At 43.1% G+C, this 13,597-nt stretch overlaps 2 protein-coding genes across 3 annotated transcripts in view; one reads left to right on the plus strand and one right to left on the minus strand.

The window, feature by feature from the left end:
• The window catches only part of c10h12orf4 (chromosome 10 C12orf4 homolog), a 329,451-nt gene that overhangs the window by 37,380 nt on the left and 278,474 nt on the right, over positions 1–13,597 (plus strand). The gene's annotated exons all lie outside the window — the stretch shown is intronic.
• LOC119416193 (carbohydrate sulfotransferase 5-like) lies at positions 646–1,806 on the minus strand. Its single transcript, XM_037683391.1, has one exon. It carries the CDS (start codon positions 1,804–1,806, stop codon positions 646–648), a length of 1,161 nt encoding a protein of 386 aa, XP_037539319.1.

The following is a 13,597-nucleotide window of genomic DNA, read 5'->3' on the forward strand; positions in this document are numbered from 1 at the left end:
TATATATATATATATATATATATATATATATATATATATATATATATCACTGTTCACTTCTTGGGGCTTCACTTTATCGCAGGTTTTTAAACCCAAATTTTAAATTGTGTGAGCTGTACATGCTGTGCAGTACTGCACATTCGTCTCATCATCATTGTCTTCATTGTTATCAGTGGAGTGTGGGAAGGGTTTATAAAGCCTTAAATATATATAAATAATAAAATAAATATAACGCTGCTACTTAGCAGGTTTTCACCAATTGTGGGGGTCTCTGGAATGTAACACAAGCAAAAGGTGAGGGATCACTGTTTCAGCATTAGTGAGTAGTGTAATCAATTATTTTCAAAAGGCTTTTAAGGAAAAATACTATGTCTCAGCAAATTACATGTAATTCTCTTTTGAATTTTCCAGCTATGCCACAAAAATACAAAATGAGCTCTTACACAATGTTTAAATCTTAAACATGCACAAAATAATGTTGGATCGATTTACCACAAGTCCATGTTTTTGTTCTGTTGCCCTATTTGTAGGTCAATCAGTCTATAAACACCTGTGCATGTCCATGGTTGATACGAGAGGCAGATCTCAGAGGTTTTTTTTTTTACAAGTAATCTGTCATTCGTGTTTAACTACGGTCTGTCTTGTTCAAGCTGGCCTCCAGTTGAACAGATATGGTTCCTTTGGAGTTAACAGATCTATGTCAAGTTTCCTCTGTTCCTTTAGATTGTCAACTGTCCTGTAGCCGAGCAGTTCCATGGCCTCTTTGCAAACTTCTTGAACACGCTTGACCTTGTAGAATGGCAGCCTGGTGCGCCATGCCTGAGAAACAAGAGAAGCATTTCTAGAAGTGATCTGGAAAGCCTGTTTCTTGGTGCCTTTCCCCATTCCATGAGTCTTTTTATAGATCCATTCCCCCATCCCACTAGTCATCTCTAAACCTACAAACTCATACAGTTCGTTGATTTCCTTTAGTGGGTTGCGTGTCAGATCTTCATAACGTATCATTTTGTAGCGGCCTTTTAAAAACGGAGGAGGTTTTAAGACTGCCCTCTCATTGATGCGTATGTGGCTATGGCAAATTTTCTGCAGGACTTTATACTGGACCATATATAAAGGTGTTTCCTTTTGCTCCAAGACAATAGAGCTATCTAACACAAATGCTTTGCGTGATGCTTCTCTAGAATTCATCACAGCCCGAGGGTCTCGGACCAAATGAATAATTCTGAGGTCCAGGCTGGGGTCTTGCAACAGGGGGTAAAGAGATTCCAGCTCAAAAAATCGCACTTCCTTTAATACCACATGACTGTATATGTTGCAGGCCTTCTCAGCTTTGAGCAAGCCTTGAGCATCACATTTGTCTTGACACAGAGTCGTGTTGGTCACTGTGAGAGAACAGGCTGGAGGTGCACAAAGTGCCCGACTGTCAGTCCATGCAAACAAGGTGGACACATTATAGTTTTCTGGCAGATAGGAGTCCATTACTGAGAAATCACACTTGAATAGACTCCGCATTAAATCCCTAACAGCCATTCGAAGGAGCTTTGCACTAGGTTTCTCCACGTTGGACCACACATGCCAGGCGGGCTCCATTAGATAGAAAACAGACGAGTGCTGACTGAAAACCTGACCCAGGAAGGATGAACCTGATCGCCACGATGAGAGCAGCAAGACATGAACTTTGCCTTGAGGAGGAGATTCAGAGACACTGAGGTGAATGAACCAGCTGTGGAAGAGCACCACTGCTGTCCCCTGCAAGAACACCAGAAAAATCATAGTCTTGAAGGTAACTCTGTAGTAGCGTCCCATGTCTATGGGTCACTGTCAGCTTCTAGTGTGGGACAGTATCAGCCGATTTTTGTCTTTTGTTGATCAGAGGTCTCTTCTGCAAAAAAGAAAACAGACATAAGATAAATGAGATTTTGACTCAAGACCAGTATGCATAATTCCTCAATCAAAGATCTTATATATAAATCATCTATCAGCTCTGGCTAAACAAAGTGTTCCTGTTTCTTTTATTATTTGTGGCTATGGGGATGTCAAAGTTTGTATTGCCACTTTTTTGGCACTGCCACTTGGCACCCTGTAATATTATCCTATTTAAAAGTTTTAGAAACCAGGAATAGGAGCTTAATGCCAAAATAAATTATTTTTGCACATGATGTCATGACCTGTGGTTTTGTGGTTGGTTTGTTTTTTGTTTTTGTCATTGGTTTCTTCCCTGTGGTATTCTCAGTTGCATTTCTTGCTAGTTAGTCCTTTACCTTATTTCTCACCTGTCCCTTGTTTGCCATTCAGACCAGCTGCATCCACTTGTTCCTCATCTCTCCCAGTACTCCTGAATTCTTGGTTCTCACCTAGTCGTCCGTCCGTTATACTGTTTTTTCTCCTGCTTGGTCCATGTGGGCTACTCGTTTTTTTAGTTCTCTTTGAAATTTTGTTTGCTTTCTTGTCAGCCATTTACTTTTTACTAATAAATTCTTAGATTGCTCTCTAGCCAGCATGTTTCTGTCTGCATTCTTGGGTCCTTCCAAAACCATTTTAACACGTGCACTAGGTCCTACAAGGATAAACTACAAAAGAGTATCACCATATATAAATTCTTATTTTCTAAAGAAAGCTCTTGCACAAATATATAAATGCACAAACCAATTAGGCAAGCCACCACCCGACTAATTCATCATTTTGCAATTACACCAAGAAACCAACCAATCACCCAGCAAGTCCAACCAACCCACAAAGGCACAAACCAACCAACCGCGCCCATCAACCACTTGATCTATAAACCAACCAAACAACCGACAAACATGTTCATGATGGCCACCATAGTTTATCGATTTAATTAACTGTGTTGGAGACGATGCTCAGCTACTACCACACCAAATTTTTAGCTCACTATCTGTAAAATTGACTGAGTTACAGTCACTTTTGTGTTTTCTAAGTTCAGGTGTCTGTAGCAGCCATTACGAGTTAGGGTGTGTGCAAATTTATTCCATTGTGGATACCAGCCCAATGATGACTTTCTGAAACCTTCAGTACCATCTGTTCAGTATTTAATGAGATGTTTGCCAACATACTGACAGAGCTTATTCTAATAGTTGATGGCAAAACTTTAACACACTTCTTGTGTGATCAGTCATAAGTAACAAAGTTCATGCTCAATCATCCAGGTACCTGGATGATTGAGCATGTACTTTGTTGCCTTGAATCACTTTGGCTGTGGCTGCGTGCCTGGGAGGAGTCAACGGGGGACAGGATGGCCCCCAGAAACCATCTTAGCTCCAGCAAACTGGTTGGTCCACTTAAGAAGTTTATTGCTTGGTGGGGAAACAGTTTACTGGAACTCCTCAGACTGATGAAGCTCTCCAGATAGAGGGCGAAAAGTCTCTCTCTATATATATATAAAAAAAAAAGAAACTGTCCAGATGACCTGACTGAGAATTATTGGATCGGTTATTAGTGTGACTGTGAGTTAGAAACATTTACAGAGACAGACAAAAAGTTCACAGAGAAGTCATCCCATTACCACAATGTTTCCTAAAGGTGGGCGCAGGATCCCATGTGGGTCATGAAACTTCAAGTGCGGGTCCTTCACAGGATCAGACTAAAAATGATTACCGTATTTTACAGCATATAAGTTGCTCCTGAGTATAAGTCGCATCAGTCATAAAAAGCATCGTGAAGAGGAAAAAACATGTAAGTCGCTTTGGCGTATAAGTCACATTTATTATGTCATTGCTGACCCGCCACATTTATTTAATGGTCAAAACAGCTTCTGGGCGGTGTAGTGAACCTGGTCTGACCCTTATCTGACCCTGATGACCTCAAATCTACCAGATGGACAGAGACTGTTATTTTCATTGATCTGAATAAGTCTGAGCCATCTGATGACTTTCTTTCTTGAATTAATCAAGCAGAAAAGACAATTCTTTATAATCATTACTGTCTTACAAATGTTTGATAATCAAATTGTGTTAGTTTCACTCAATGCTTACAGGTTGAAAAGAACTACTCATTTTTATTTTACATAAACAGTAAGTAATGATTTTTATTCCTCATTCAAAGAAGAAATCACCTGAATATGCATTTCTTGATTTTCTGTCTGAAATGAGCCAAGTCGTAAGTATGTGAAAGTTGAAGCTTCGGTCAACTAAATGTTTACTGAAAAAGGGATGTCATGTTTTACTATTTGGAAAGATACAACAGAGTGAGGCTCCAAAAAGTCTGGTATTCTGCAATAATCTTTTCTGTATGTTGAAAACAAATTCATTCCCTGACCTCGACTTTTGATAATACCTTACGTCAAACACCACACCTCTTTCTGGTACATCCACGAATCAGAAAGCTCTAAATTGAACCGGAAGTCGACCCATTTAAAATGTGGCAACTCCCCAGTTCAAGTGAGTTCTGAAGCAGTTCTCAAGGAGTTCTCAAGGAGTTCTGAGGAGAATTGGTTAGAATTCATGAAGAATGGTGAAGTGAATGGAAGAGAATTCGAGAATTCAGGAGAGTCAGAGACGTTTGGAATTATAACTTCTGTTTGAACACCACGCACGACTATCTAAGGATTTCAGCAGCTCTCGACGGAGACGCTGAAAGGTCTGGAGGACTCTCTATCGAGCTGATCTATCATCAACAAGGTAACGGTTTCTTCTTCGACCAAGTGTACCGTGGACCAGCTGAGATCTGACGGAGCGTGCAATTTCTGGTCAAACAGATTAAATTCCCTCACATATTTCTCTGTAAGATAAATCTCCACTTCATCTTAAACTCTTCTCTCTCTCACAAAACCAGTACAGATATTTTAGAAATATCTGAAGCAAAGTCCTCAAATCACCGCCGAGTGATTTGAAGTTCATTATTTGTGAAACTGTCTGTTATTATTTTCATATTTTGCCAAATTAATGTAAATGTTTGATGTTAAACTTTGATTCTGAAAATAAATGACTCCATTCATTTTGATGGGTCAAAGATAATAACGTCTCTCGTTCGCATTTCTGTTAAATTCAATGCACGGCATTACACAGTCAGAAAGATGAGGAACTCGTGAAATTGTATGCATATATATTTCATATATTTGTCATACAACTAGTGACACGTACCCACGTGACTCACTACAAACTGGTGGCCCGTTAACGTGCTCATAAATGACTGTAAAAACGTGTAAGATTGATTTTTAAATGTTGGCATGTTGAAAAAATAACAGTTTATCAGCTGTGAATGTTTACGCAGCGGCTGGGCTGCGCGCTTGGAGCTCGGCTCTGCAACTTTACGCTGTGTTACGCTGGCAATGTTTTAAGAGCTGAAATTGTGTCATTAAGTCTTATGTAAGCTGAAATTGTACGTCTGTTACGTGTAACTAAGCTGGCTTTGAGCTGTGGAAACGCTTTATTCTGTTTAAACTGTGTTCCAGACGCTGTTCTGGTCCGGTTCGGTTCTTTGGACCGGCTCGGTTCTGAAACGGGTTCGAACGAGTTGTTTTAAATAGCTAGAAAGACGTTTGTCACGGAGCGCCGTCTCCGTGCGGCTCAGGGGGTTATTCGTTACAAATCTTAACAGAAAAAGTGCATTTTGACAGTTTAAGAGACAAAAAGTTGACGAACTATTTCACGCTAATCTAACTTGCTAGTTGGAGAGAACGCTTCGTGATTGGTTGAAATTCGCTGTTGTGGAGCGCTCTGATTGGTTGAGAAGGCTGACTGGCGTGGCTACGTCACTTCCTCTCACCCTGCGCTGCTTTGCCATTGGTGATTTCAGTCACGTGACCCGGAAATGAAAATTCGTTTTCATAGGGAAATAAAATCTGCTTTTTAAAGCTGAAAAGCGCCTTTAAAAGTGATCTGATACGCTGGTTAAAAGCTTCGAAGCATATTCGCTGAAATTTTGCCACGTTAGAGCTTAAAATTCGTCATAAAATGATGTTTTTAAACAACACTAGCGATGCTAATTTTAAGCTAAACAGCTAACGACCGGAGTTTTAACTACGCTTAAAATCACTAAATGAAGCTGCAATATTGTTCCAAAAACTCATGTTCAGGCTAAGAAGTCGTGTTTGTTGAAATTTTGCCACGTTTGTGTAAAAAATCCGTTCAGAAATGTTGATTTTAACCGAGTTTAGCCGAAGCTAACTTCAAGCTAAGCGGCTAACAACAGGATGTCAACCGAACGCCACAGGAAGTTATAGCTCCCCTAGTGGATAACACAAACAGTGTCTGAGTTAAGATTAGTAAGGTAAGGCTGACATCTTCTGGACAACCTTGAGAAGACAGGTTTCACTCGCTTTTTAGGTCTAAACAGTGAAATTAAACGTTTTAATCTTTCTAAAAGGCATTTTCGAGTTAATAAACGTTCCTTAAAGCTGAAAATTACTGTTATCTTGCATTTTAAAAGTTATAAGGTATTTATGCAAACGAGCATTCACCAAAAAAGTTTTATTTCACTGGTAATCCCTTAAAACTAAGGTACAAAAAAATAAACATTAACTTTTTAAAAATAGAAACAGTTACAGATTTTCACAAAGTTGGAAAAAGTTTACTCATTTGCTAACAGGATAGTGCACGTTTAATTGATAAATCACTAAATAAAAGTAAATACATCAGACAAAGAGACTTTGCTGATTTTATTTATTTTGAAAAACCTAAAACATTAAAATTCTCCTGTTTAATCTTTAAATAGAAGAAAAATGACAAGCGAAGAAGATGAAGACAACTTTTCAAAACCAACAAATGATGATATCATTTTGGGGGCCTTACATATTTTGACAAATCCACTCATTGGCAAAGAAATAGAGCAATTACAACAACTTGATGAAGCTCAAAGACAAGAAGAGCTGAAAAGTTTGGCCGCAGGAACATTAAACACAGAGAGTAAAAAGCTTAGCCTTGAACGGTTAGCAAAAATCTCTCTGCTTCTAAAAGCTGAATTGGATGAACGGTCGGAACGCCTTGACTGGATGTCTAAAACACATGAGAGGGATCTCTCAGAAATGCAGGCGTCACTAGAAGCAAAATCTTATGAAAAGATTAAAGAAATAGACCGTCAGTACAAAGCCACGTGTGCAGATAACGATGTGCTACAACAACAGTTGCAGCTTGCAAAAACTGAACTGGAACAATGCAAAATAGATAAACAAAATCTACAAAAGCTACATATGCGCTTAGAAGGTGACTACTGTACATCGCAGGAACATTTAAAAAAAATGTGAGGCGAAACTAATAGCAGCAATAGAAAAAGGTCAGAATGTTGTTCAAGGTGACCTGGAATCCAAACCAGACCTTGAACAAAGTCGGACTAATACACCAATTACTCAACGACCTCTTTACTCACCCAGTGCTTTTAGACCCATCCAATCACCTACACAAACGGGCAGAGTAACACCCCCACAACCGATCACGCATGTGAGACCATTGATATCTTCTCCATCAATGGATGACTTGCAAAAAATCTCAAAATATGTACAACGTTTCATCCCTGAACCGTTGGGCTCCGCTGGAACAAAAGCGTACCTCAGAGATCTGGATTTCAGATTGAGAGCTTATCCAAACGCTACGGTAGAAGATAAAATCAGTCTGATACGACTCACTTCGGACAGAGAGGTGTTTACCTTCATCGAGCGTCTACCAGATGCAACGAGAAGAGATTACAAACTTCTGTGCGAAGCTCTGATCAAAGAGTACGACACCTGCGCAGGGCCTGCTGGGTATCCAGCCGCAGACAAGGTCACGCAGGGCAAGAATGAACATCCAAAAGTTTATTACAAAAGAATCTTCCAAGCTTATTTTGGTAGCAGAAATGAAACCGGAATGGAGGAAGAAGAAGGTTTTAAATTTGTTTTCAGCAAAAATCTCCATCCTGACATTCAAACGTCAGTGCAAATGATGGCAAATTACAGAGAAAAATCCATCAGTGAGATTAAACAGTGCGCTGTGAACGTGTTTGAGGCACGTTGTCATGCCAAGACGCCCATAGAAGTGTTTCCTGGTGTAAAGGTTAAACCCCACTCCCTAGAATTAGAAGGAAGGCGTGCATCGCCACCCCCTCCTAAAAAGGGAGAAAAAAGGCAGTATTTTCAGACTAACAAACCGCATCATGAAGGTGCACGCTGGGACAAAAAGGCTCCTCCTTCAGAGGACGAACGTGATTATCGTAAATGGGACCAGCGGAGGACGCAAAAAAATGGGAACCGAGAGGAACCCCAAAAAGACGTACCTACCCGCCCCCCACCTCGGACGAAACGTCCAGAGGCGAAAAAATCACAAAAATCCCAGAAAAAAGGCCCTCCACCTCTGAGCTCGGAAGAGACAGAAAAATTGCGTGAAATGTTAGAAGATTTGAAACACACTGACAAGGGAAGCCGACCAAAAGCACTATGCAGTGAGGTACTCACTACAGCATCTCTGGGCGCGAATGACAACACTACAGATGTCGGTGAAACACACCAAGACGTTGCTGTTGTTGCCTCAAACAACCCCTCATCGGATGAAAAGGGGGTAATCACACACACAAACGATGACGAGTCATCGCAAGCTGAACACGCAGAAACAGCTACAGCTGTGCTGACGGTTCAGACAAACCAAGATTACACAGATAAATCTGAACGCGTGAAGAAGCGTCAGAAAAAACCCAAGAGGTTTCTGTGTAACTTTATCAGAAAGGGGGCCGCCAAAAAGGCGTACCTGTCAGTAACACTCGAAGGTGTCCTCACACACGAAGCACTCTTGGACGGTGGGGCAGACATAACAATTATGTCAGCTAAACTGTTCGAGGAGCTGAGGACAGCCGCAGCCGAGAAAAACAGGATAATACCTCTATCTGATTGTGCTATAGAAATGCAGGGTCTCTCGGAGAATAAAACAACCCTGACAGCTATAGCAATGGTTCACATGCAGATTGGCAATATGACACTGTACCACCCGGTACACGTGACCCATGTTGACTCATTCCCATTTTTGGTTGGCCAGGATTTTATAAATCGCTTCAACGCGATTATAGATTATGGTGATCAAATAATGTGGACAACAGTGAGCAAACCACTGCCAATAGAAACGCCTCCGGAGTGTGACACAGACTGCCCAACAGCAGGTACCGCGGAAGGCACAAAGGACTCCTCAGCCGAGGACACGAGCCCGGTGAGTATTCCTCTAACACCATGTGAAACCAAAGAAACCCAAGTGGTCCAAACTCTGACTCAACAAGACAGCCTCCTCTGTGAGCTGGAACAGTCAGAGTCCACCAAACACTACCTACCACTGGTAGTTAAGGGTGTAGAGATCCAAGGGTCCCACACCAACGATGCTGTACTGTCTCTGTGGACAGATAAATCAGCAATTAACCGAGCTTTCTACGAAACCTTGGTTCACAAACACGTTGGTCTACAACTAATTAAAAAAGCTTTCCGCTTTCCATTAGTTCCCAATAGTTCACAGGTAATGACCGCAGAAGGAGTCATTAACCTAAAACTGAACTGGAATCAACGAGAACTGGTTCACCCGTTTCTCGTTATCCAAAACTTACCACATGCATCCTACATAGGCTCTGACATTTTGGTAAGGTTAGGTGTCCACGTGGACACCATCAACAAGGTGCTGTGGTCCCTGAAACCAGCCACAAAGGATCCTCCTGTGCTAGACACAGCGAGCCTTAAGGCTGGGCAGACCATTCCAGAGGCCTGCCAGGTTGCTAGCAACCAAGACACCACAGTACCACCTCAGGTGATTAACCTAATGGTGCGAATCCACATAATAGCTGGACAAGCTATTAGCCATAAACAGGCATATTTTCAACCCTCTCCTGCATTTTTCAACTTGGGACTGTCCGTGGAAGCCACGAACCAGGTGAGTCTTGACTCCAGGACCACATCTATTGCTGTGTGTAACACAGGCATGGATGAGGTGCTGATCCCAAAAAACACTATGCTAGGATGGTTGATTTCAACCGACTTTCATGATTTTGAACTAGGCATTCCATTTCTGGGAGGACTCCCAGACAACCTGGTACCGAGTCAAGAAGCTGGGCCAGTATGGTTTACAAAACCAACACAGGCCATAGCTCTTTTCTCAACCGATGATGTCGACCAAGGACCTCAAACCTATGGTGTCTTACCCATAGACAGGCCCGACGACTCAGAAAGGGATTCATTGGAGCTCCCCAAGGAGCAAGAACCCTTATCAGTCTCATCACAGATCGATCAGGTGGTCGCACAAGCCGACGCTCTGACATCTGATGAAGAAAGAGACAAACTACGCCAAGTTCTTCTAAAATATGAAAAGTCATTCTCAACTGATTCAACAGATTGTGGGTTGACCTCACTCCACGCAGTGAGAATTCCAACCCCACCCAACGCACCGCCAACATTTGTCAGACAATACAAGATCCCTCTGGCGGCACACCAGCCTGTCCAGGAGATCATTGATGACCTTTTGGTCAAAGGTATAATCAGACAATGTAACAGCACCTACTCTGCGCCCCTATGGCCAGTTTTAAAACCAAATGGTAAGTGGAGACTTACCATAGACTACAGGAAGCTAAATAAACAAGTACCTTTATCCAGGTGGCCAATGACTCAGCTCCATCAGGAACTGCCAAAGGTCACCGATGGTAAGTACTTCTCGACCCTCGACGTCGCCTCTGGTTTTTGGACCATCCCTGTGCGCGCCGAGGATCAACACAAACTAGCTTTCACTTTTGGCAGCCGACAATACACCTTTACCAGGTGTCCCTTTGGCTACGCTAACTCACCTGCAGAGTTCAACATCTTTTTGAACAAAGCATGTCCAGACGCCCACGAGCGTGGGACACTGATCTACGTGGACGACATCCTTTTGAGGCAGCCAACACTGGACTCTCATTTGGCTGAGATCGACCACGTCCTAAATCAGCTAACAACTGCTGGTGCTAAAATCTCACTGTCAAAGTGCCAGTGGTGCAGAACCAAAGTGGACTACGTTGGCCTCTTAGTAGGACCAGACGGAGTACAACCACAATTGACTCGCACCCAGGGCCTAGACAACCTCAAAGTCCCAACCAATCTCAAAGAACTACAAAGTTTCTTGGGAGTGTGTAACTACTCTCGCCAGTTCATAGAGCATTATGCGGATCTCGCAAAACCACTAACTGAACTCTTAAAGAAAGACGTTCCTTTTGTCTGGACTGATACACAACAGCAGGCAATGAACGCTCTCAAAGACAGGCTCAAGCTAGCCCCATGTCTAGTCTACCCAGACTACACCAAAGAGTTCTACTTGGAAGTGGGCTTCTCAACTTACTGCATGAGTGCAGGTCTGTACCAAATACACGACAAAGACAGGCGTGTTGTGGCCTACGCCAGCAAAACAATGGCAGGCCCTGAATTACGGTACTCAGACTGTGAGAAGGCTCTATTGACCACTGTGTGGGCAGTGAAACATTTCTCCTGCTATATTGGTGGACAGAGGATTATTGTTGAGACACAACACCAGCCAGTAACGTTTCTGAACAGCCAACGCATCAGAGATGGTGTGGTGACAAACTCACGCGTTGCAACATGGCTTATGGCACTTCAAAGTTTTAACCTAGACATCCGCTACGGTCAAAATAAGAAGTCGCACTTGGGCACTGATTTGGCAATCTGCCAAGAATGTACACAGGATGTACCAGCCACCCAACAGCCGGTTGTGAGCAAACCCTCAGCTGCTGAGGACCCAAATCACCACTTCTTTGATAGCAATATCTGCAAAGATATGGCAACAATGTACGTGGATGGATGCTTATTCCACCACGAGACAATCTGCAAAGCAGGTGTTGGAGGAGTTCTCCTCCAGGACCAAGAACAGGTCACATTTGGCTATAAATTAGGCTCTCAGTCTTCTCAGTACGCTGAGATAGCTGCAATCCTAATAGGCCTACAGATGGCAGTAGAACGCTCCATCCAGACGCTAGTCATCTGCACTGACTCTAACTATGCTCGACTTAGTTTCTTGTGTCATCTCGCTCTGTGGAAACAGAACGGTTTTCTCACAAGTAACAAAAAGGTGGTAAAACACAAAGAGCTTTTCATGACATGTGATCACTTAGTGACATCACATGATCTACAGATCTTCTGGAAGAAAGTTCCAGGACACTCCAGAGTCCCAGGCGATGACAAGCACTACAATGACCTTGCAGACTCCCTAGCCAAAGAAGGAGCCGTTGACGGACCCACGTGGTCCTTCGACCCCTCCTGGCTACTCAACACTCAGTCGTCACAAGCTACAACTGAGGTAATGGCAGTCACACGTGCACAAGCAGCAGCTAAACCTGCTGATAACACAGTTTCTGTGCGCCCAATGCTGACTGACCCAGACATCATCCAACTTCAGAAGTTGGATCCTGCAATTAACTCGATGATGCTGTATCTGACTGACCCAGACAAATACACTCCATCGAAAGACGAGCTGGATTCCAATCCAGACCTCAAAGTCCTCTTTCAGCTGCGAAAACAGCTAAAACTACTTAAAGGCATCCTAACTTTCGCTCATGGACGGACGTCCTCACCTGTGTTCGTGGTCCCCCATGACCACAGGGGGGTGATGTTAGTCCATGCACATGACCTTCCGTCCGCAGGACATAAGGGTGACAATGCCACGCTGAAAGCATTAAAACAAATTGCTTATTGGCCTGGAATGAAAAAGGATGTCAAGGACTACATAAAAGGGTGCCTGATCTGTGGCCAGTTTCAACCATCCAGACCACTTCACAGAGCACCACTGCATAGTAGAGGCATTGCATTTCCATGGTCGGACCTCCAGATTGACTGGGTCGGACCACTCACTAAGACCTCTAGAGGAAATAAATATTTTCTCACGGTAACCTGCGCGTTTACCAAATGGGTAGAATGTCTACCAGCCCCTAATGACACAGCACAAACCACTGCTATGTTGTTAATGAATCATGTATTTTCAAGGTTTGGACTTCCCCTTAGGGTGAACTCAGACCAAGGTACACACTTCACAGGTGAAGTAATGAAGGAACTGTGGAAGACGCTAGGCGTCAAAGCCAACTTCCATATTGGCTACCACCCACAGGCTTCAGGCCAGGTTGAGAGAGCAAACAGGACTGTGGTGAGTATTTTGAAAAAATACGTAGCCGCAAACCACAAGGACTGGGACGTGAAACTCCCTCTGGTCCTCATGGCCATAAGGGCCACTCCACACACGTCGACTGGCATCGCTCCTTTCGAGATGATGACGGGTCGACAAATGACTCTCCCTCTGCACCTGTTGTACCAACCAGGCGATGCTGCCATGGCAACAGCCTACACCACACAACAATACATGAAAGACTTGGAAAGACACCTTAAGAACACTTTTGCTTTCGCACAGAAAAACCTGGAAAAATCAGCTGAAGGACGCAAAGCGTACTACGACCAAAAGGCCTCTCACGAGGAACTCCAAGTGGGAGACAGGGTCTGGTACTACACGTTTGCACCCAAAACTGGGAGAGTAGAGTCCGGGACCGGAACTCTCGCCCGTAAGCTGATGCCCAGATGGACTGGACCCCATCTGATAACCGACAAAGTGTCTCCAATTATCTACCAGATAAAAATCAGTAAAGGCCAAAAAGAGCCAACTGTTAAATGGGTACA

Source organism: Nematolebias whitei, chromosome 10 (genome assembly GCF_014905685.2).
Source record: "Nematolebias whitei isolate Nwh7 chromosome 10, NemWhi1, whole genome shotgun sequence".
NCBI lineage: Eukaryota > Metazoa > Chordata > Actinopteri > Cyprinodontiformes > Rivulidae > Nematolebias > Nematolebias whitei.